The following is a 25396-nucleotide window of genomic DNA, read 5'->3' as shown; positions in this document are numbered from 1 at the left end:
GTCTGATTTCTCGCCTTTGTTTTTGTACAGGGTGATGATGGTGGCATCACGAAGATCCTGAGGCAGTTTACCTTGGTCCCAACAAAGCTTGAAAAACTCATGCAGTTTGGCATGCAGAGTTTTGCCGCCAGCCTTCCAGACTTCTGGGGGGATTCCATCCATACCTGCTGCTTTGCCACTTTTCAGTTGTTCGATTGCCTTATATGTCTCATCCAGGGTGGGAACCTCATCCAGCTCTAGCCTTAGGGGCTGTTGAGGGAGCTGGAGCAGGGCGGAATCTTGGACTGAGCGGTTGGCACTGAAAAGAGATTGGAAGTGTTCTGACCATCGGTTGAGGATGGAGATCTTGTCGCTGAGGAGGACTTTGCCGTCTGAGCTGCGCAGCGGGCTTTGGACTTGGGGTGAGGGGCCGTACACAGCCTTTAGAGCCTCGTAGAAACCCCTGAAGTCGAGAAATCAGACTGCTCAAACTACAGGGGAATCACGTTGCTCTCCATTGCAGGCAAAATCTTCGCTAGGATTCTACTAAATAGAATAATACCTAGTGTCGCCGAGAATATTCTCCCAGAATCACAGTGCGGTTTTCGCGCAAACAGAGGAACTACTGACATGGTCTTTGCCCTCAGACAGCTCCAAGAAAAATTCAGAGAACAAAACAAAGGACTCTACATCACCTTTGTTGACCTCACCAAAGCCTTCGACACCGTGAGCAGGAAAGGGCTTTGGCAAATACTAGAGCGCATCGGATGTCCCCCAAAGTTCCTCAACATGATTATCCAACTGCACGAAAACCAACAAGGTCGGGTCAGATACAGCAATGAGCTCTCTGAACCCTTCTCCATTAACAATGGCGTGAAGCAAGGCTGTGTTCTGGCACCAACCCTCTTTTCAATCTTCTTCAGCATGATGCTGAACCAAGCCATGAAAGACCCCAACAATGAAGACGCTGTTTACATCCGGTACCGCATGGATGGCAGTCTCTTCAATCTGAGGCGCCTGCAAGCTCACACCAAGACACAAGAGAAACTTGTCCGTGAACTACTCTTTGCAGACGATGCCGCTTTAGTTGCCCATTCAGAGCCAGCTCTTCAGCGCTTGACGTCCTGCTTTGCGGAAACTGCCAAAATGTTTGGCCTGGAAGTCAGCCTGAAGAAAACTGAGGTCCTCCATCAGCCAGCTCCCCACCATGATTACCAGCCCCCCCACATCTCCATCGGGCACACAAAACTCAAAACGGTCAACCAGTTTACCTATCTTGGCTGCACCATTTCATCAGATGCAAGGATCGACAATGAGATAGACAACAGACTCGCCAAGGCAAATAGCGCCTTTGGAAGACTACACAAAAGAGTCTGGAAAAACATCCAACTGAAAAACCTCACAAAGATAAGCGTATACAGAGCCGTTGTCATACCCACACTCCTGTTCGGCTCCGAATCATGGGTCCTCTACCGGCACCACCTACGGCTCCTAGAACGCTTCCACCAGCGTTGTCTCCGCACCATCCTCAACATCCATTGGAGCGCTTACATCCCTAACGTCGAAGTACTCGAGATGGCAGAGGTCGACAGCATCGAGTCCACGCTGCTGAAGATCCAGCTGCGCTGGATGGGTCACGTCTCCAGAATGGAGGACCATCGCCTTCCCAAGATCGTGTTATATGGCGAGCTCTCCACTGGCCACCGTGACAGAGGTGCACCAAAGAAAAGGTACAAGGACTGCCTAAAGAAATCTCTTGGTGCCTGCCACATTGACCACCGCCAGTGGGCTGATATCGCCTCAAACCATGCATCTTGGCGCCTCACAGTTTGGCGGGCAGCAACCTCCTTTGAAGAAGACCGCAGAGCCTACCTCACTGACAAAAGGCAAAGGAGGAAAAACCCAACACCCAACCCCAACCCACCAATTTTCCCCTGCAACCGTGTCTGCCTGTCCCGCATCGGACTTGTCAGCCACAAACGAGTCTGCAGCTGACGTGGACTTCTTACCCCCTCCATAAATCTTCGTCCGCGCAGCCAAGCCAAAGAAAGAAACAGGTAACACCCGCGTACCCACACACAAACACACACACACTCATACACATGCAAACACACTTATACGCGCACAAACACATGCGCGCACGCACACACACACACACACACACACACACACTTGTACTCCCACAGGCATTCTCACTCTCCCTCTCACACACACTCAAACACACACTCAGACACATTCACACACACACACACACACACACAGTGCTTGCACACGCCTCGGATGCACACACAAGGTTGACACATAAAGACTGACTCGTGTTCCTCCCCCCCCCGACCCCAGACTCTTTACTGAAGATGATGATGGATTTTACTATTTCCTCAGTCAACAACGAGTCCAAAATAAATCTCACCATCAAAGTACCAAGAGGAGCAGTTAATGTGCGTCAGTTGATTAATTATGACGGAGGCTAAATGGTGTGAAAAAGCTAATTAGGAAGGAAATAAAATGCTTCACCAATGAGCCACCTTTGGTTTCCCACCCCCTGGCCTGAGACTGCAACTGGCTTGGACCTACAGGGAGGCAACGGACCAATGCACTGGAGAAACACAGCATGTCAGGCAGCAAACCACAGGGAGTCAAGGGTGACCATAGTTTCAGGCCTGGGCCCTCCGTCAGTCAGTGGAGATGGGCTGGAGATCCAGACACAACAGGACCTGACTTTATGTTCCTGATGGGCACGGACAGGTCAAAGTGCATTCTAACAGGTTCAGGCTAGGTCAGAAGAGTCAGATTAACCGTGGGTCTGAGTGCAGCACGGTGGCCTAGTCTGGATTCACTGTGGGGTCAAGCTGGGTGGGGGGTGGGGGGGAGGTTGAACCATGACTGGGTTCAGTGTGGAGTCAGGATGGGTGGGAGGGGGAGGGGTGAACCATGCCTGTGTAGAACATAAGCTCCCTAACATCTGGAGATGCTTCAGTCACTAGAGGTCCTGGTGGTATGGGGAAGGACACAACCTCCCCATTCCTGACCAAGATCCTTTTGAGCATTTTAAAGCCAATTCCCTTCACTCACTTAAGTCTTTTAAGGTGGTTGACTGGTCACCAGAGCCATCTTTTAAACTCTCCAGGAGCACTGAGTGGGACTTGAACTCACACTAGGAGCATTACATTCAGTTCTGGTCACTTCATTACAGGGAAGGATGTGGAAACTACTGAGAGGGGGCAGAGGAGATTGACCAGGATGCTGCCTGGTTTGGAAAATATCTTATGAGGCAAGGTTCGCAGAGCTGGGACATTTCTCTTGGGAGCATAGAAGGATGAGAGGAGACTGAATAGAGGTCTACAAGATTCTGAGAGAGGCCTGGATAAGGTGGACGGCCAGTGCCTGTTTCCCAGGGCAGGAATAGCAAACACCAGGGGACGTCGGTACAAAGTGTAGGGAGACAACAGGAGGTAAATTTTTTTTAAAATGCAGAGAGCTGTTGGGGCCTGGAAGGCCTAGCAAGGGATGGTGGTGGAAGTTGAAACATTAGGGGCATTTAAGAGACTCTTAGCCGAGGACATGGATGGAAGAAAAATAGAGGGTTACGAGACAGGAACTTCTTTTTAGAAGGAATATATGGGTTGGCACAACATCGAGGGCCAAAGGGTCGGTACTGTGGTGCGGTGTTCTATGGTTTTATTTCCAGGTCATCAGTTTAAGCCTTTGGATTTAACAAAACCCGCAACAGCATCTGATTCCCCAGATGCAGAACCGTGACGGCCGAACTCAGATCCACGATGTGCTGATACAAGTGCAATCCACTGTGATACAAACAGGTTTATTTCGGAAAGTTGCCTCTGACCTTGAAACCGGGCCCTGGGCCAGCTTACGCTAACTGGAGGTTTATTTTGGCATTTGTTCTAGAATTAACTAGGAGTTGAGGCCTGTGTAATGACAGGGCCCTGTGTATAACATCTCCGGCAGACAGTGGGCTACCAAACAGTTCCCTCCCTGCAGACCGTGGCACTGGGTAACCTTGTCAAATGAACCAAAAGCAATTTGGCCAAAAGGGTGGTCTTCACATCCACCCAGAGCACTGCAGAGCGGCACGGTTAGCGCAATGCCTTTACAGCGCCAGCAAATCGGGAGCGGGGCTCAAATCCCGTGCTGTCTATAAGGAGTTTGTATGTTCCCCTTGAGTCACGTGGGTTTTCCCCGGGGGCTCCGGTCTCCTCCCACCATCTGAAACCTACGGGGGTGGGGGGGTGGGTGAGGCTAAATTGGGAGTAATTGGGCGGCACAGGGTCGTGGGTTGAAATGGCCCGTTGCCCTGCTGCATGTCGAAATCCAAAATTCAAAAAATGATTCTCACCCAAACTGCAGTCAGAATACCGTGGCTCGTCATGTAAACCAAGGCAGTGTAAGATCCCACGTGCAAGTGGATCGCTGGCTGTGGAGCAGTGGTGGCAGAGTGAGCAGGTCCACTTATATCAATCGTTCACTCGTCTCACTGTATCCTCCCCACACACCAGCAATCCCTCGAGTGAGATTCACCGACAAATTCATGGCAATTAATCAAGGGGGTGGGGGGGTAGAACGTGCAAACTCCACACAGACAGTGCCAGAGGTCGGGATTCAACTGGAGATGCGAGGCGGCTACACTACGTGCTGCATATCCAAGCTGGTCTCAGAGAAGTGCTCCTGTTTACTGGGGATTAAGCGAAGTAAGTGGAGGCTCGGGGAATTCGAGGGGCTTAAAATAATTGAAAAGATGAGGAAACCTACTGCTGTCGTGGCATAACGACAGCACTGAGTACCAGGGTGAGTATCGAGCACTGGGACAGGGGCTGAGTACTGGGACAGGGGCTGAGTACTGGGACAGGGGCTGAGTACTGGGACAGGGGCTGAGTACTGGGTCAGGTTCTGAGTACTGGGTCGGAGGCTGCGACGGGAACTTTGACTAAGTTCTCGGATGGGGACTGAGAACTGGGTGGGGGACAGTACTAGTTCGGGAACTGAGCACTGGGTCAGGGGCTGAGCACTGGTTCAGGGGCTGAGCACTGGTTCAGGGGCTGAGCACTGGTTCAGGGGCTGAGCACTGGGACAGGGCCTGAGTACTGAGACAGGGGCTGAGAACTGGGTCAGGGACTGAGTACTGGGTCAGAGACTGAGTACTGGGACAGGGACTGAGAACTGGGACAGAAACTGAGAACTGGGACAGGGACTGAGTACTGGGATGGGGACCGAGTACTAGTTTGGGGACTGAGTACTGGGTCAGGAACTGAGTACTGGGTCAGGGGTTGCGACGGGAACTTTGACTAAGTTCTCCGAAGGGGAATGAGAACTGGGTGGGGAGACTGAGTACTAGTTTGGGGACTGAGTACTAGTTTAGGGGCTGAGCACTGGGTCATGGACTGAGTACTGGGTCAGGGGCTGAGTACTGGGTCAGGGGCTTAGTACTGGGTCAGGGGCTGCGACGGAAACTTTGACTAAGTTCTCGGAAGTGGAATGAGAACTGGGTGGGGGGACTGAGTACTAGTTTGGAGACTGAGTACTAGTTTGGGGGCTGAGCACTGGGTCAGGGACTGAGTACTGGGTCAAGGACTGAGTACTGGGTCAGGGGCTGCGACGGGAACTTTGACTAAGTTCTTGGGTGGGTGAATGAGTACTAGTTTGGGGACTGAGTACTGGGTCAGGGACTGAGTACTGGGATGGGGCTGCGACGGGAACTTTGACTAAGTTTCGGGTGGGGGACTGAGTACTGGGTCAGGGACTGAGAACTGGGACAGGGACTGAGAACTGGGACAGGGACTGAGTATTGGGTCGGGTACTGAGTACTGGGATGGGGACTGGGAACTGGGACAGGGACAGGGCCTGAATACTGGGATGGGGCTGGTACTGGGGCAGGGATTGAGTACTGGGAGGACGCTACCATGGCTGAGTAGAGACCCACTCCTCTTGTGACACCACATTGAGGTCTGAAGAAAGCAGAGTGAATGGGATTTCTGAAGGGTTGTCAATACTGGAAACACTCAGCTTGGTGTGACCTCCAGGGAAGGGATGGGTGTAATTGGACCATTATTTCAGAAACCCAGGACAGGTTCGATGGGTGGCACCTGTGCTCTGCTGGTAGAGCCACTGACTCAGAGCACCAGTGATCTGGATCAGCCCTGGCCTCTGGGGCTGCCTGCGTGGAGTTTGCACGTTCTCTCCGTGACACTGAGCCGGTGTCCTCCCAGCTTTCAAAGGTGTGCCAGTTACTGGCGACTGTACATTGACCCCGGTGTTTAAACCCTTACTAATCACAGAGCACTGATGGCAGAGGGATTACTTAAGGTGGATGTGAGTGGAAAGAAAAAGTTTGAAAACCCGTTTTAATCGTCCCTGATTGACTCGTTATGTGCACGGTTTCAGAACTCCAAAGGAAATGGAGTTTATCAGATCATTCCTTTTTTTTTTAATAAATGTTAGTGTTAATTTTGGATTTATCTGCTATTTGGTATGATTTGGTCAGTGGGAACGATCAAAAATTCTTCCCATAGAAGTCGATGGTAATCTCCAACTGGTATGTTTTGGTCAGGTCCTATGTTGGAGAGGTGGTGGATAGATATTTTTCAGACTTTTTCAGCTATACTGGATATCAGTTGGCATCCATTGACTGCTCTTTTTGGAATGATACTTCCGGAAGTGGGGATGAGTTCCCACTTCCACATATCTGATTGCTGCCTTTTCCAAGTTGTTAGCTAGAAGAGCGATCTTATTGAAACGGAAAGGTTCTAATCCGCCAACTGTGACTCTGTGGCTCTCTCAAATTAGAGGAAGAGTCAGGCGTTTGATACTTCTGCTAAATTTGAAGAGACTTGGCGATCTTTTTACAAACTATTTCCACGTGACCTAGTTAGTAGAATTATTTCCGGACTATATTTAATTTATTTTCTCTTTGTTGGTGAAGACCAGATGATTAGATTTTTATGAATAAATTCTCAGTCTTTTTCTTTCTTAGATGAGGTGGGGTTTTAAATAATAAAAATTTTCTTTCTTTTTGAAGATTTCTGTTTGAGAAGATGAGAACATATTCGTTAATTGCGGTGAAATGAAATATGTTATATCATCTCATGATTTTTTTTCCCATTTTTGATTCTATATTCTCCTCATGTATTGTTTATGTATAATATGATTAATAAAAAGAGTGAAACAGAAAGAAATCAATGGTAATTGCTTCTTCGCTTTACGCCATTTGGCTTACGAACGGTTCCGTAGGAGCTCTCTGGCTTCGTAAAGCAGGGTAGGCCTGGATATCTTTACCTCCTATGGATGCTGCGAGACCTGCTGAGTTCCTCCAGCCTTTCTGTGTTTTAACAGTGATTGTCCCTGCCCACCCTCTGGTCGCACACTCACTCCTCTGCGCCACCCCTCGCTCTCTCGCCTTCACTGGCCGAATGCACAGTAGGTGCCAGGTGCTCGTACAGAAGCAACTGTGAAGAAGGCAGCGGAGACACACCTACCTGTACAGGGGGCTGTGTCCCAGCCCTTCCGACATAGAGCTCATGCCTGCTCTCTCTCTCGGCAACCGTCCAGAGACTGAAAGAAAACAAAGAACGGTTGTTAAATGTACAGGCTCCAGCCACCAGGCAAAAGCAGGTGTAAAACTGCCTTCTTCGCATTGGGGCAGCAAGCAAGAGTTTCACCAACGTTGAAGCTGAACAAATACAATAAATCCCCTGGTATCCGGCACCTATGGGGATTGGTGGATGCCAAATAAATGAATTTGCCGGTTGCTTTAGATTGCACGTTGTGTGGATTAGCGCCAATTTTAAACTTGTGTAATTTTTACTGATTTCTTTTCTGCAGTTTTTTCTTGCTGGTTGCTTGAATTCCAGATAACGTCCTAAGAATGAATCTGATTAATCAGGAGACCTTCAGCCCATCGAGTTCATGCTGACCTTCAATCACCCATTCACACTGATCCCTCATTAATCCCACATTCCCACCCCCAGACTGCCCAACCCTTACCCCCCACCAACAATCTGGGAATAATTTACGCCAACTCTCTTGACTTAGAGACATGGGAGGAACCCCATTCCTTGCCTTTCCAAATGCTTTATTTTAAGATTGTAAATGTTCTCGAAACACCAATTACAGGCTATGTGAGAAAGTTGCCCTTTAAATCTTTCCGCTCTCACCTTAAATCTACCAGAGTATCAGACCCAGCACCACCAGGCCAAGAAACAGCCTGGTGGTGCCAGCTCTTGTCAGGAAGGCACAACAGCGACTATAATTCCTGAGAAGACTGGACTGGGCAAGGCCACCAACCACCATCGTGCCAAGCTTCTACAGGAGCTCTGTCAAGAGCGTCCTGGCCAGTGCAGTACAGTTGCTGTATGGAAATGGAATGGAGTGGCAGAAAGGATCACTACAGTCTCCCTCCCCACCCCCCCCCCACCCCCCACCACCTCCCCATCGACAGATTCCACCAGGGTCGTTGCTTGAAGATGGTGCACATCTAACCCACACTGTCTCTCCCCTGGAGTGTGTGATGGGATAATGTAGAGGGAGATTTACCCCACATCTAACCCACACTGTCTCTCCCCCGGAATGTGTGATGGGATAATGTAGAAGGAACTTTTCTCTGTTTTTAACCTATACTGTCTCTCCCTCTGGAGTGTAGCATTTAATGAGGCAATGTAGAGGGAACTTTAATCTGCATCTAACCTGTTTTTATATCACAGAACCCTAATAGTTTTTAGTTAACTATATCGGCAAAAAAAAGTCCACTTTCCACCACAAAGCATAAAGATAAAATGTTGGATTTATTTTTGCTTAGTGGAAGAAATCATGAGGAAAAATTTTCATTAAAACAGTGGGATGCCTGTCAACAGTAACTAGAAACACTTAACATTTTCCCGATCTCGATGTTGTAATGATTCATGAAACCAGCAAAGCTAAAACAAGTTATAGGTTTCATTTAAATAATAATGAATGGATAACATTGCCACCCATGTTAATATATAAATAGAACATCAGATGCAGTGAACCATGTGAATTCTCACAGGTTGTGCACTAACTTATTATGTTCGGAGAATTCGCTGACTAGTGGAAAGGGCTGCCAGGGAAAGCAGATATGATATTTTCATTTAAGAGACTTCTAGCAGAAACAGGAATGAGCAAGGAATAGAAGGATGTGGACCACCAGCAAGCGGCAGAGATCGGTTGTGATTTGGGCATCAGGTACGGCAGGAATATTGAGGGCCAAAGGGCCTTGGACTGCTAAGTTTTTTTATTTCAAATAAACCCATGGATTGGCCTATATTTTCTATTTTCCCTTCAGTTTGCGGCTGGCTTTTGTAAGGAAGGTGAATCAGTTGTGTGAAGGGAATTTGTCGTCTTGCCACGAGGCTTGAAGTCTAGTTTTTACTTTCTCTTCTGAAATAAACCACAGTCACGTTTTTCAGCTGCACCTTTTTTTCTTAACGTTTGGGACAATCCAGTTTTGGAAACAATGGACTTGAATGCTCCACTTTCCAATTAAAATCGTCCGTGCACAAAACAAGGTTCCACAGTCCTGCTACACGGGGCAGAGACATTTTCTTCCCAGGCTGTTTTAGTTCATGAATTGAATGGACGGCAGGGTTAGTGCAAAACAGCGCCAGCGACCAGGGTTCGAATCCAGAGCTGCCTGTGAGCAGTTTGCACATTCTCCCCGTGTCTGTGTGGGTTTTTCCCAGGCACTCCGGTTTCCTCCCACCCTTCAAAACATAATGGGGGTCGGGGGTGGGGGGTTGTAAGTGAATTGGGTGTAACTGGGAGGCACTATTTAAAACCCAGCATGGGGAAAGCCCCAAGGGCAGGGTCAATTTCTGTAGCAGGTAACGAGACATCCCTTCATTGAATCAGTCTGGCAACTGACTTGGATAGGGGGATTGATTAACTGGCCATTGCCCTTTCTTTCCCTTGGTGGCAGGGGGACAGCGTGTGGAAAGATCTGTTAAGTGTGGTGATCCACGGTTATGCTATGGACACGCCTCCCATGACCAATCCTACCCATAGCTCTTTGTGTGCTCCCCATTCCACTCTGCCTTGATCAGTTCATGAGGTTTACGGCTGTTCCAATCTGGAGTTCGTAAAAGCCTGTCAGTCTTTTGTGATTATTAAAATGATAAAAGTGAACCAGCGTCCTTCATTAAACTCGGAATGATTTGTGTTGGTTGAAATTTCTTCTGATGCCTGGTAGGAATATATAGATCAGCACAAAATTGAGGGCCTGCATTGTGCTGTTCTATCTAAACTCTAAGCCCTTGGGCTGTCGATCAAGGGGGAGCAGCTCTTCCAATTTCCCCTGCCTAAACCAGCTCTAGTCTCGCCTACCCTTTTAAAACCCTTCTGAACCTTTGCTCCTGGCAGAACAACCGTGCTCTCCCCAATGTGGCCTTGTCGCCAGTTATATCCTCCCTTGATTGTGGCAACAGGATTGGATGCAATATCCCAGGTTCAGTCTGGTTCGACATAAATCAGTTTACACTGCGTTTTTCTCTGAATAGAATCGTTCAATAAAGAAATAGCCTGAGCCGCATCGTGAAATGATACGCCTATTGTGTTCAAGTTTATTGTCATCTGATTGCACAGCGATCTCCGATCCTCGGTGCAAAATATACAAACACACATCCAGACATAGCACACATGCAGAACAGTAAAAAAAAACCTGTTCAAGTAACCCAGCAGGGCCTCAAACAAATGGCATTAAAAAATTGCGGAAAAATAAATAGGCAAAAATCACAGGTTTTAAATTGGCATGCCTTACCATTAGTTTACCAATCTGCACAAACATGCAATCTCAAATTCACTTGTCCGACATCAATCCCCATAGATGCCAGATACTGGGGGGGTTTTACTGTATAAAAGTATTGTACAGTTACAAAAGGTTAATACAGAGGTTTTCAAACTTTTTCTTTCCACATAAGTAATCCCCATACCCTCTGTGATTAGTAAGGGATTACTTAAGGTGGGAGGTGAGTGGAAAGAAAAAGTTTGAAAACCACTGTTTTAATGGACTCGTTATGTGCACGGTTTCAGATCTCCAAAGGAAATGGGCCAATGACAATTTTTCTCAAGCAAAATATTTCAGTAAAACTTGGGTCTAGAGCAGGGATCCTCAACCATTTTTTCCCCCCCTCACATCCCAACTTAAGCAATCCCCCACCACTACACTGGCTGCATTCCTACCAGCCGACTGCAGGGGGCAAAAACTGTACCTGGAGGTAGGCAACCTGCAAGGCTGGCCCCACCTGCCCCTGCCAATCACCGGCCCGTATAAAGACTCGAGCCAGGCACGTGGAGCCAGGAAGGTACAGAGAGAGACCTGGTGTGCACAAATTTAAGCAGATTAAAGCCTGTGGTACAGCAGTGCTCACACCTTACTAATCACAGAGCACCAATGCCATAGGGATTATTTAAGGAGGGATGTGAGTAAAAAGAAAAAGGTTGAGAACCACTGGGTTAATGTGAGGAGCATCATGAGAGAAGGCTTGCCCATTCCCGTTCACTGAGTCTTCTTGAGATAATGTCTCATGAGGACTCAGTGAGTGTGTTTTACTAGAGACAGAATGGGCCTCCCACTCCCGTCTCTAGCAAAACACACAAGTCTGCAGGCACCATGGTTGGAGTCAAAACACAGCGCTGGAGAAACTCAGCAGGTCAAACAGTGTTCTTTGTGGAGCAAAGATAAAGATACAGAACCGAAGGTTCGGGCTTGAGCCCTTCGTCAAGACACCCATTTTGTCTCTCACAGCAGAATGAGAGAGACATGAACTCTGCCTGAGGAAACAGTTGAGGCTGCCTGATTTAGACAAAGGTGGGTAGATATTTGCATAATGGGGAATTGAGGGTTATGGGGAAGAGAGGAGTAAGTGGAGCTGAGTCCAATTGTCTGATCAGCCGTGATCATATTGAATGTTAGAACAGGCTTGACAGGACGGCTGGCCAATTCCTGCTCCTGTTGGTAAGGTCACCTCGGATCTTGGGACTTTGAGCCAAAAGCTTCTCATGAGCTTCTGACACAACATTCCCGGCACCAGGAAGTGCTTGATTGTGTTGGGAAGACGTTGACATTTTTGGCAGCATTTGCAGCTTGTAGTGTATTACATGACTACACGGATTACACAGTGACGTATGTGACAGTATCACCGCCTAATAGCGAATCAGTGCCACAGTATGACAGTATGACTTTGAGGCAGTGGTGCAATATGTCAATGGTACAGTGTGTCAGTGATACAGTGCGACAATGCAACAGTGTAACAGTGTGCCAGTGGTACAGTGTGACAGTGTGCCAGTGGTACAGTGCGACAGTGTAACAGTATGTCAATGGTACAGTCTGCTGGTTGTACAGTGTGACGGTGTGTCAGTGGTACAGTGCAACAGTATGCCAGTGGTACAGTGTGACAGTGTAACATTATGTTGGTTGTACAGTGCGACAGTGTAACAGTGTGTCAGTGGTACAGTTCAACAGTGTAACAATATGTTGATGGCACAGTGTGTCACTGATACAGTGCAACAGTGCAACAGTGTGTAAATGGTGCAATGTGTCAGTGATACAGTGCAACAGTGTGCCAGTGGTACAGTGTGACTGTGTAACAGTGTAACAGTGTAACAGTGTAACAGTGTAACGGTATGTCAATGGTACAGTGTGACAGTGGTACAGTATGTCAGTGGTACCGTGCGACAGTGGTACAGTGTGCCAGTGGTGCGGTGTGACAGTGCTACAGTGCAACAGTGTCAATTGTACAGTGTGTAAGTGATACAGTATGTCGATGGTACAGTGTGTCAGTGGTACAGTGCGACAGTGTAACGTTGTGTCAGTCATACAGTGTGTCAGTGCAACAGTGTGTAAGTGTGCCCATGGTGCAGTGTATCTGTGGTGCAGTGTGTCCGTGGTGCAGTGTGTCTGGGATACGGTGCGGCAGTGGAACAGTGTGTCAGTGGAACAGTGTGTCTGTGGAACAGTGTGTCTGTGGAACAGTGTGTCAGTGGAACAGTGTGTCTGTGGAACAGTGTGTCTGTGGAACAGTGTGTCTGTGGAACAGTGTGTCAGTGGAACAGTGTGTCAGTGGAACAGTGTGCCAGTGGAACAGTGTGTCTGTGGAACAGTGTGTCTGTGGAACAGTGTGTCAGTGGAACAGTGTGTCTGTGGAACAGTGTGTCAGTGGAACAGTGTGTCTGTGGAACAGTGTGTCTGTGGAACAGTGTGTCAGTGGAACAGTGTGTCAGTGGAACAGTGTGTCTGTGGAACAGTGTGTCAGTGGAACAGTGTGTCTGTGGAACAGTGTGTCTGTGGAACAGTGTGTCAGTGGAACAGTGTGTCAGTGGAACAGTGTGTCTGTGGAACAGTGTGTCAGTGGAACAGTGTGTCTGTGGAACAGTGTGTCAGTGGAACAGTGTGTCTGTGGAACAGTGTGTCTGTGGAACAGTGTGTCTGTGGAACAGTGTGTCAGTGGAACAGTGTGTCTGTGGAACAGTGTGTCAGTGGAACAGTGTGTCAGTGGAACAGTGTGTCAGTGGAACAGTGTGTCTGTGGAACAGTGTGTCAGTGGAACGGTGTGTCAGTGGAACGGTGTGTCTGTGGAACAGTGTGTCAGTGGAACAGTGTGTCTGTGGAACAGTGTGTCTGTGGAACAGTGTGTCAGTGGAACAGTATGTCAGTGGAACAGTGTGTCAGTGGAACAGTGTGTCTGTGGAACAGTGTGTCAGTGGAACAGTGTGTCAGTGGAACAGTGTGTCAGTGGAACAGTGTGTCTGTGGAACAGTGTGTCTGTGGAACAGTGTGTCAGTGGAACAGTGTGTCAGTGGAACAGTGTGTCAGTGGAACAGTGTGTCAGTGGAACAGTGTGTCAGTGGAACATTGTGTCAGTGGAAAGTGTCTCTGTGGAACAGTGTCTCTGTGGAACAGTGTGTCAGTGGAACAGTGTGTCAGTGGAACAGTGTGTCAGTGGAACAGTGTGTCAGTGGAACAGTGTGTCAGTGGAACAGTGTGTCTGTGGAACAGTGTGTCAGTGGAACAGTGTGTCAGTGGAACAGTGTGTCAGTGGAACAGTGTGTCAGTGGAACAGTGTGTCAGTGGAACAGTGTGTCAGTGGAACAGTGTGTCAGTGGAACAGGGTGTCATTGGAACAGTGTGTCTGTGGAACAGTGTGGTTGTGGAACAGTGTGTCAGTGGAACAGTGTGTCTGTGGAACAGTGTGTCAGTGGAACAGTGTGTCTGTGGAACAGTGTGTCAGTGGAACCGTGTGTCTGTGGAACCGTGTGTCAGTGGAACCGTGTGTCAGTGGAACAGTGTGTCTGTGGAACAGTGTGTCTGTGGAACAGTGTGTCTGTGGAACAGTGTGTCAGTGGAACAGTGTGTCAGTGGAACAGTGTGTCTGTGGAACAGTGTGTCAGTGGAACAGTGTGTCTGTGGAACAGTGTGTCTGTGGAACAGTGTGTCAGTGGAACAGTGTGTCTGTGGAACAGTGTGTCAGTGGAACAGTGTGTCTGTGGAACAGTGTGTCTGTGGTACAGTGTGTCAGTGGAACAGTGTGTCTGTGGAACAGTGTGTCAGTGGAACAGTGTGTCAGTGGAACAGTGTGTCTGTGGAACAGTGTGTCAGTGGAACAGTGTGTCTGTGGAACAGTGTGTCAGTGGAACAGTGTGTCTGTGGAACAGTGTGTCTGTGGAACAGTGTGTCTGTGGAACAGTGTGTCAGTGGATCAGTGTGTCAGTGGAACAGTGTGTCTGTGGAACAGTGTGTCTGTGGAACAGTGTGTCTGTGGAACAGTGTGTCAGTGGAACAGTGTGTCAGTGGAACAGTGTGTCAGTGGAACAGTGTGTCAGTGGAACAGTGTGTCAGTGGAACAGTGTGTCAGTGGAACAGTGTGTCAGTGGAACAGTGTGTCAGTGGAACAGTGTGTCAGTGGAACAGTGTGTCTGTGGAACAGTGTGTCAGTGGAACAGTGTGTCAGTGGAACAGTGTGTCTGTGGAACAGTGTGTCTGTGGAACAGTGTGTCAGTGGAACAGTGTGTCAGTGGAACAGTGTGTCAGTGGAACAGTGTGTCTGTGGAACAGTGTGTCAGTGGAACAGTGTGTCAGTGGAACAGTGTGTCAGTGGAACAGTGTGTCTGTGGAACAGTGTGTCTGTGGAACAGTGTGTCAGTGGAACAGTGTGTCAGTGGAACAGTGTGTCAGTGGAACAGTGTGTCTGTGGAACAGTGTGTCAGTGGAACAGTGTGTCAGTGGAACAGTGTGTCAGTGGAACAGTGTGTCAGTGGAACAGTGTGTCTGTGGAACAGTGTGTCAGTGGAACAGTGTGTCAGTGGAACAGTGTGTCTGTGGAACAGTGTGTCAGTGGAACAGTGTGTCTGTGGAACAGTGTGTCTGTGGAACAGTGTGTCAGTGGAACAGTGTGTCAGTGGAACAGTGTGTCTGTGGAACAGTGTGTCTGTGGAACAGTGTGTCAGTGGAACAGTGTGTCAGTGGAACAGTGTGTCAGTGGAACAGTGTGTCTGTGGAACAGTGTGTCAGTGGAACAGTGTGTCTGTGGAACAGTGTGTCTGTGGAACAGTGTGTCAGTGGAACAGTGTGTCTGTGGAACAGTGTGTCAGTGGAACAGTGTGTCTGTGGAACAGTGTGTCAGTGGAACAGTGTGTCAGTGGAACAGTGTGTCTGTGGAACAGTGTGTCAGTGGAACAGTGTGTCAGTGGAACAGTGTGTCTGTGGAACAGTGTGTCAGTGGAACAGTGTGTCTGTGGAACAGTGTGTCTGTGGAACAGTGTGTCAGTGGAACAGTGTGTCAGTGGAACAGTGTGTCTGTGGAACAGTGTGTCTGTGGAACAGTGTGTCTGTGGAACAGTGTGTCTGTGGAACAGTGTGTCAGTGGATCAGTGTGTCAGTGGAACAGTGTGTCTGTGGAACAGTGTGTCTGTGGAACAGTGTGTCAGTGGAACAGTGTGTCAGTGGAACAGTGTGTCAGTGGAACAGTGTGTCAGTGGAACAGTGTCTCTGTGGAACAGTGTCTCTGTGGAACAGTGTGTCAGTGGAACAGTGTGTCAGTGGAACAGTGTGTCAGTGGAACAGTGTGTCAGTGGAACAGTGTGTCTGTTGAACAGTGTGTCTGTGGAACAGTGTGTCAGTGGAACAGTGTGTCAGTGGAACAGTGTGTCTGTGGAACAGTGTGTCTGTGGAACAGTGTGTCAGTGGAACAGTGTGTCTGTGGAACAGTGTGTCAGTGGAACAGTGTGTCAGTGGAACAGTGTGTCTGTGGAACAGTGTGTCAGTGGAACAGTGTGTCAGTGGAACAGTGTGTCTGTGGAACAGTGTGTCAGTGGAACAGTGTGTCAGTGGAACAGTGTGTCAGTGGAACAGTGTGTCAGTGGAACAGTGTGTCTGTGGAACAGTGTGTCAGTGGAACAGTGTGTCAGTGGAACAGTGTGTCTGTGGAACAGTGTGTCTGTGGAACAGTGTGTCAGTGGAACAGTGTGTCTGTGGAACAGTGTGTCTGTGGAACAGTGTGTCTGTGGAACAGTGTGTCTGTGGAACAGTGTGTCAGTGGATCAGTGTGTCAGTGGAACAGTGTGTCTGTGGAACAGTGTGTCTGTGGAACAGTGTGTCTGTGGAAGAGTGTGTCAGTGGAACAGTGTGTCAGTGGAACAGTGTGTCAGTGGAACAGTGTGTCAGTGGAACAGTGTCTCTGTGGAACAGTGTGTCAGTGGAACAGTGTGTCAGTGGAACAGTGTGTCAGTGGAACAGTGTGTCAGTGGAACAGTGTGTCTGTGGAACAGTGTGTCAGTGGAACAGTGTGTCAGTGGAACAGTGTGTCTGTGGAACAGTGTGTCAGTGGAACAGTGTGTCAGTGGAACAGTGTGTCAGTGGAACAGTGTGTCTGTGGAACAGTGTGTCTGTGGAACAGTGTGTCAGTGGAACAGTGTGTCTGTGGAACAGTGTGTCAGTGGAACAGTGTGTCTGTGGAACAGTGTGTCTGTGGAACAGTGTGTCAGTGGAACAGTGTGTCAGTGGAACAGTGTGTCTGTGGAACAGTGTGTCTGTGGAACAGTGTGTCAGTGGAACAGTGTGTCTGTGGAACAGTGTGTCTGTGGAACAGTGTGTCTGTGGAACAGTGTGTCAGTGGATCAGTGTGTCAGTGGAACAGTGTGTCTGTGGAACAGTGTGTCTGTGGAACAGTGTGTCAGTGGAACAGTGTGTCAGTGGAACAGTGTGTCAGTGGAACAGTGTGTCAGTGGAACAGTGTGTCAGTGGAACAGTGTGTCAGTGGAACAGTGTGTCAGTGGAACAGTGTGTCTGTGGAACAGTGTGTCTGTGGAACAGTGTGTCAGTGGAACAGTGTGTCAGTGGAACAGAGTGTCAGTGGAACAGTGTGTCAGTGGAACAGTGTGTCTGTGGAACAGTGTGTCAGTGGAACAGTGTGTCAGTGGAACAGTGTGTCAGTGGAACAGTGTGTCTGTGGAACAGTGTGTCTGTGGAACAGTGTGTCAGTGGAACAGTGTGTCTGTGGAACAGTGTGTCAGTGGAACAGTGTGTCTGTGGAACAGTGTGTCTGTGGAACAGTGTGTCAGTGGAACAGTGTGTCAGTGGAACAGTGTGTCAGTGGAACAGTGTGTCTGTGGAACAGTGTGTCAGTGGAACAGTGTGTCAGTGGAACAGTGTGTCAGTGGAACAGTGTGTCAGTGGAACAGTGTGTCAGTGGAACAGTGTGTCTGTGGAACAGTCTGTCTGTGGAACAGTCTGTCTGTGGAACAGACACAATGCGTCTCGACCACACTGTTGGCAGTGTGAAGATAGCCATTAACTCCAGCGAGGTCACCACTAGCTGAGAAAGAACACATGACAATAGGAGTTGAGGAGGTCGTCCCCTCAAACCTGTTCCATTTTTCAGTACAGTCAATGCTGAGCCGCCCCTACCACTGTTCCCTCTAAACTGTTCGCGCACGTTTTGCAACCAGTGCACAAAGGAAATTAATGTGTGCAGTTACCTAAAAGAATGCAGTAATTAATAATTAAACTTATTGAAAATAACCTCTTGGCTAAATGATTCTGTTAACTAGTTGGTCGGTTTTTTTCAAATCCCGCATTTGCACATCACTAATTCATGTTACTTCACCTTTCCTGTCCCAGTTGACTGCAGCCACGTTTGGCAGACAGTGTTCACATCGTAAAGTTTACAAAGATCTGTTTCAAATTCCGTTGGGTGTTATTGTGATTTCATTTATTTTGACATTGCTTCATTGATGTTGTATTTAATGGAACAACAAACTGAACAAGCATAGAATAAAATCTTAATTAAATGCATTACTTCGATGAATGCAATCATATTTGTATTGTAGTAAAACATGCCAGTATAGTTTTTATTGGCCATGAGAGATGGGCTGGGCCAAAATGATCATGAAGCAATTTCAAGTATACATTGGCACAACGTAAGATTTGTGCACATGCTGATGACTATAAATTCAAGAGAACATTGGTCCCAAGCCTTGTCTCCTCCTCTGTGCCAGTTTCCCTGAGCCCTTGACCTCTGACCTATCAAGAATTTGTCTCCTTTCCTCATGACACTTATCTCATAGCCAGATTTTTCCTTCCCCCCTTCCCCACCACAGTGGGAAATCTCGACACTTGCCCTGCCCTTCCCTTTCTGTCCTCTGGAAGGCAGACCTGACTTCTTCTTCTCTTTCTGCAAGCTCATTGCCTCTCCTGCCACGTGTGGGGGGGGGGTTAATGAATCATCCACCCCATCTGGCCAGTCAGCGCAGTGTCTGACACAGTCCGACACAGCCCATCTTACAGAGCTGAACAATGGACAATGTGAGGCCAGGGAGACAGGGATCAGTGGTAAGTGATCCTAAATCAGGAAACAAACTGATTAGTTTTTTGACATCTATAAAGGTCCTCATTTTGTAAAGGAGTTGTGTAAAATATGAAGCATTCTTTCTCCATACAGAGCTCATGCTTGAATCATTTCCATCTGAGATTAGCACTACACGAGCATTTAAGGTGTGTGACAAAGGCTTGCCACTGTGACCTCACTACACACGGCCCGTTCAGAACTTAGCTCTCCTGAGAAAGCCCAGAGGTGTTGGACTGAGTCATCAGCGCTGTCATCCCCTTAACTTCAGTGTTTTCAGTCTCACGCTTCGTTGCCATGGTCATCATTCCGACCCCCCCTCTTTTTTTGAGCTCTGTGAGAAGCTGCAGCGACAGATCATTGAGCGAGCGGTCACGGCAGGGATGCCACAGCGGGAACAGGGCACAGGCTCCCAGAACGTAAAGGCCAAAGAAATAGGCCAGCCGGCCCCTCGAAACTTCCCCGCCAGATCGTGGCAGAGTTGGGGGTGAATCTATGGGATTCTTTCCCCTTCAAAGCAGTGGAGGCGACCTCAGGGAATATATTTAAGATGAGGTTGGAAAGATTTTTACACAGTCGGGAAATTAAGGGATATGGGGAAAATGCTGGTCTGTGGAGATGAGCCGATCATCAGATCAGCCATGGTCTCATTGAATAGCGGGACAGGCTCTATGGGCCAGATGGCCGACTCCTGCTCCTATTTCTTATATTCTTATTACATTTTTACCCTGGGAGAGGGATTCTGATTTGCTATCCTATCAATGGTCCTCTAGGTCAGCCATTCTCAACCTTTGCTCAGCTATCACCCCACCTAGGGGCCCCCCTTCCCTGTGAAGCAGTCAAGTTGCGTTGGTTTCTTCTGTACCTCACTCGTTCAACTACATAAAAAAATAAAAAGTTCTTGATGAAAAGAAAATGAGGCTCTTATCTAAGTGTGCTGCGGCCTACAAGGGGGCTTTAGGCCCCCTGTTGAGAGCAGATGCTGACAGGGTAATCCTAATGGGGTAGTCCTGATGGTGCAGTCCTGATGGGGTAGTCCCGATGGGGTAGTCCCGATGGGGTAATCGCGAGAGTTAATGGAAACATGGCAATACAGACTTTGTGGAAAAAAATTAAGTAAAAACCTTCTCCAGGATCAAAGAAATGAATTGAGACCTAAGCACTGACGATGGTAAATTGCAGTACATCGACCCTAGTCCCCGTTAGCTGCAGGCAGATGGCACTGAGATTGGAGGCATTGCGGACAACAAAGAGAGTTTTCAAGGCATGCAGAGGGATCTGGGCCAGCTGGAAAAACAGCAGATGGAATTTAATGCCGATTTTGGAAGGACAAACCAAGAAAGAACATACACGGTAAATGGCAGGGCACTGAGGAGTGTAGTAGAACAGAGGGAATGGGGAATACAGATACCTAATTCCCTGAAACTGGCGCCCTAGAGTTGTAGAGAGAGCTTTTGGCATATTGGCCTTCATAAACCAAAATATTCAGTATAGGGGTTGGGATACTATGGTAAAGTTGAATTGGTGAGGCCAAATTTGAAGTATTATATGCAGTTTTGGTCATCAAACTACAGGAAAGATATCAACAAGATGGAAAGAGTGCAGAGAAGATTGATTAGGATGTTGACCAGTCTTCAGGAACCGAGTTATGGGGAAGGTTAAACAGGTTAGGACTTTATCCCCTACAGCGTAGAAGAATGAGGGGAGATTTGATAGAAGTATTTAAAATTATGAGGGGGATAGATAAGAACAAATGTAGGTTGGCTTTTTCCACTCAGGGTAGTTGAGATAAAATCCAGTGGACATGGGTTAAGAGTGAAAGGGGAAAGGTTTAGAGGGAACTTCTTCACACACAGTGGTGGGGGTGTGGAAAGAGCTGCCAGCTGAGGTGGTGAATGCGGTCTCAATTTTAACATTTACAAAGAATTTGGATAGGTACACGAATGGGAGGGGTACAGAGAGCTCTGGTTGGAGTGCAGGTCAGTAAAATAGTTTGGCACAGGCTAGAAGGGGCTGAAGGGGCCTGTTTCTCTGCTGTCGAGTTCTTTGCCTCTCTGCATCCAAGAACATTTGTCAACAGCTATCACAATCTTGAACCTCCCCTGTAGAACTCTAACCATAATTATATATTTTGGGAGCACCCAAACTGACTAGGGATAGACTCATTGGAATTGAGACAGAAAAAGAGATAATAATTTTTTTAAAAAGAAAGATAAATATTCACATTTGCAGTTAATAAAATGGTGCAGACTGATCTTTTAGAAGTACAGAAAATAAGATCAGAATAAGGCCATTCAGCCCTTCAAACTCGCTGCACTATTCAAATCGATCATGGCTGATCATGTGACCTCAGTCCTCTGTTCCTTCATCCCTTTAGCCATAAGGGCCACATCCCTTTTCAATATATCTAACAAACCGGTCTCAAAAACTTTCTGTGGCAGCTTTCCGTGCCACCCTCCATCCTCACTACATTCTACGGAAGATGTATCGAGAGCATCCTGTGCAACTGTATCATCACCACCTGGCCTGGAAGCTGTACCTCCTCGGACCGCAAGACCCTGCAGAGGAGAGTGAGGTCAGCGGAAAAGATCACTGTGGGCTCTCTTCCTTACCATGGCAGACATCTACAACACGATACAGGCGAAAGGCAATAAACATACTAAAGGGCTCCACACACCCCTCGCTTAAACTGTTCTCCCTTCTGCCTTCTGGTAGGAGGTACCGTAGCACTCAGGCCCTTATGTACAGATTGGGCTCCTGAACTCCTAGAACATTTATGGATAGGGAACTGTGCACATTCACTGTGCGAGTGTGGGGTGGACGATAAATAAAGGTGACTTGACTTGGCTTCCACAGTTTCACAACTCTGTAGTGAAGAAGTTTCTCTCATCTCAGGTTTCTCCCTTCTCCTGAGCCCTTGTCCTGGCCTTCCCCAGGATCCAAAACTGTTCTTCCAGCATCTAACCTGTCCTGTCATGTCAGAATTACAGATGTCTCAATAAGATCCCCCCACCCCCACTCATTCTCCAGTCATTGAACCTGTGATCTGATCTGAAATTTAAACTCCTATTTCACTCCACAGCTTACTGAGAGAAAATATTTAGCCTTTGCACACTCCTTCAGATCTGGGGCCTTGCCGCCAGAGAGTAATCTCTCCAAGAGGTTCATCCTCCTGCGCCGAAGTTAAAGGTACAATGTCTGAGGAATGGGGCTGCTTCCTCGGGGTGGGAGTGCCAACTCTGTGGAATGTGCTTGACCATTTAGGCCTGAAACTTCTTCAGGGAAGCTTGCGAATCTTTGCCACGCTCTCTGTCAGATAACTGAGATGCTCAGCAGAGAATGTTCAAAGCTGGCGTCAATAGCTGTTTCGGGATCCACAGACGAGGGATGCGACTGGAAAGTGCTCTCAGTAAAGATCAACAACGAACCTACTAAAAGCAAAGTGACCGGTCTTCCTCCTGTATCTCTTCTTTACGTTCCCAATGCTTCCAAATTACACATCACCCTGCCTCAGAAGTACCATGCCTTCCATAATGTTTGGGACAAAGACACTTTTTTCCTTTATTTTCCCCTGTGTTCCACCTTTCTCAACCTTTTACCTTCCACTCACATCCCACTTTAAGTAATCCCTGTGCCATCGGTGCTCTGTGTTTAGTAAGGGATTGCTTAAGGTGAGTGAAAAGCAAAAGTTTGAAAACCACTGTTTTAATCATCCCTCATTGACTCGTTATGTGCACGGTTTCAGAACTCCAAAGGAAATGGGCCAGTGACCATTTTTCTCCAGCAAAATATTTCAGTAACAATTGGGTCAAGAGCAGTGATTCTCAACCTTCCCTTCCCACTCACATCCCACCTTAAGCGATCCCTTACCAATCAGACAGCACCGATGAGAACCACCGGTTTAAAATTTGTAATCAAACAATTCACATGTAATTCCTGCAAGAGACAACACATTAGTTGGCCACAGAAACAGAACGGCCAGGTTACAGCTTGCCAAGGAGTATTCAAAAGAACCTGTAGAATTCTGGATAGTGGACAGATAAGACCAAGATGAACCTGAGCAAAGTGTGGAGGCGCAAAGAAACTGCCTGAAATCCAAAGCAGACAACCTTTGCTTTGCATCTTGCAGCGTCGTCTCTGTATTTCTGTTCATGAAGTCTTCTGCGGACTTCCTTATCATTGGTACATCCACACCTGCCTCCTGGAGAGTGTTTCTGGTCTGTCGGCCAGGTGTTTGGGGATTTTTCTTCATTATGATGAGAATTCTTCTGTCATCAGCGGTGGAGGTCTTCCTTGGAACACCAGTTCCTTTGCGATTACTGAGCTCACCAGTACACTCTTTCAAACAGTTGATTTTGGTCATCCAAAGGTTTGGGTTGATGTCTCTTATCGCTTTATTCTTGTTTTTCAGCCTCCTTTGACTTTCATTCGCACAACTCTGGCCCTCATGTTGAAAAATGGCAACTGGAGACTCCAAAGGTGATCAAAAGATTAGAAACAAGCCTAATTCTTTTATTCCTACACTACTAAAGCAATTAAACATCTCCAAGTCCTCACAAACACCTGCTGAAGCCAAATGTCCCAAACATTTGAAACAGGGAAATGAAGTATAAAAAGTGCAACCTCTTTAATCAGACTCTGGATTTGTTTAATTATACTGGACAATTATGATTTTGCTTCCTGAACACTTTTGGGAGTATTTTATGGAGTTTGGACTAGTGACTATAAAAATCACCGTAACATTTTTCCAGCATGTACCATTTCTTTAGATATAACCTATATTTTTGATTTCCTGTCATATTTTAAGTCTACTTCAAGCCAACAAAACCATGACGAGCAACATGCCATTGAAAATTCATTTTCTTGATTCGCACTCAGACGTCTTCCCTGCTGATCCTGGAGCCGTCAGGGACGAACAAGGGGAAAGGTTTCACCAGGACTTGGAAAAGCAGAATCAAGGCAACTGGAATCCATCAGTGCCGGCCGACTATTGTTGGACACTGACACCAGAGGCATCAGATGCTGAGTACAAATGAAAGTCAGCGGCAAAACATTTTTAGATCAGTTGAATGAACGCAACGTGTCAGCGTCGTTATGTGATTAAATAAAAGTTAATGTTTCTCCAACTACCTATGTGATGCAGCAAATTTGAAATTGCGTTCATCTTAAAAGTTGTCTATCAAAAATCCCCAATATTTTTATCTGGGTACAAACCTTTTACCCAATTTGTTACCCAATTTTCAAGTCCCTAAGTGGGATACGAGCTCACTGGTCCACAGCCCTGACTACGTCAGAAACACGATCACTGCACCGTTCTAATCTGTGACATTCCCCCTACGCAGATTAATTCCATCACATCCTTGAACACATCATTTGCATCAAATATTAATCCCAGGATGTGGAGGGAAAGCTGGCTGGGAGGGTCCAACAGGCCCAGTTGGGAACTGCCATCAGGCGGAGATGCGTGGTCTCCCCCAGCCAATTGGTTCTACCAAAGCAACACCAACACCAATCTTGCAGGGAAAGTTGTTATCAGTGGGAACCTTCAAAATGCATTGTGCTGGGGAGCCGTGAAGAGTTATTGAAAGAATGTAAAACTCACCAAAGTGTGTCAGCTCCCCCACAGCCTACGCACAGCAGTGAACCGTCCCAGTGCTGCGCTGACAGCCGTCCCTGCTGCTCCTCGCTGTGCTGTGTGCCCTCTCCCAGCTTCTTTTCCCCAGTTAAACCTGCGCAGCAGGGTGTGGACTTGAAGCACTGACCTCATGACTCAATAACACAAACTGATTGCCAGGCCCTGCCCCGGGAGGGTTATTCTACCTGTCATTCCACTCTCTTTAAAATCCAACGCAGCCACATTCCAGCACTGCCTTTCCACCGGGTTTCGGAATGAATGGTCTCAATAAATTGCAAAAACCAGCCCAGTTTAACACAGGCTTATTGATTAACCAACAGATTAATGCAAGTTTCGTGAGGACATCGTGTCCTTGAAGGAGTACTCCGTCTTTCCTTGTTACAAGGCAGATTCACAAAGAAGTCTGCACTGTTCACATAGCTGTACCTCGCTGGCAAAAAGCTGAATCATTTGTAATAATTCTTGCAATCCCAATTCTTTGCATTCTTGCCCCTGCTGTGTTATTCAAACCCAGGGGACAGTGCATTCGCATTCCCCAAACCTCAGTGAAATCTGGATCAGGATATTACAATTTACTAAACACTACCCACTTCTATTCCCCTCTCCTCTCCACTTTCTGCCGGGACCGCTCCCTCCATGATTCCCTTGCCCACTCCTCTCCACCCCCCCACCCCCGTGACCACAGGAGACGCTCCACACGCCCACACCTCCTCCCTCACCACCATTCGAGGCCCCATACAGTCCTTTCACTTCACTTGGGAATCTACTGCATCCTGTGCTCCCGTCGTGGTCTCCTTGGCATTGGAGAAACTGGGGGACCCAGACTGGGTGGTCGGTTTGTTGAGCATCTCGGCTCTGTCCCCCGCAATAGCGAGGATCTCCCAGCGACCACCCATTTCAATTTCCCATCCCATTCCCTTGC

The 25396-nt window shown here is 47.7% G+C and overlaps 1 protein-coding gene across 1 annotated transcript in view; it reads right to left on the bottom strand.

Annotated features, from left to right (window-relative positions):
* Positions 1-24559, bottom strand: part of LOC138748052 (epidermal growth factor receptor kinase substrate 8-like protein 1) — a 50141-nt gene extending 25582 nt beyond the window's left edge. The window contains 2 exon segments of the mRNA XM_069907748.1: positions 7467-7542; positions 24442-24559. Coding sequence (XP_069763849.1) covers positions 7467-7510 — 44 coding nt within the window. The 5' untranslated portion in view covers positions 7511-7542; positions 24442-24559.
* Between the last annotated feature and the right edge of the window lie 837 nt (positions 24560-25396).

This window comes from Narcine bancroftii, chromosome 13, assembly GCF_036971445.1.
Source record: "Narcine bancroftii isolate sNarBan1 chromosome 13, sNarBan1.hap1, whole genome shotgun sequence".
Taxonomy (NCBI): Eukaryota; Metazoa; Chordata; class Chondrichthyes; order Torpediniformes; family Narcinidae; genus Narcine; species Narcine bancroftii.
This window is presented reverse-complemented; position numbering and strand designations above follow the sequence as displayed.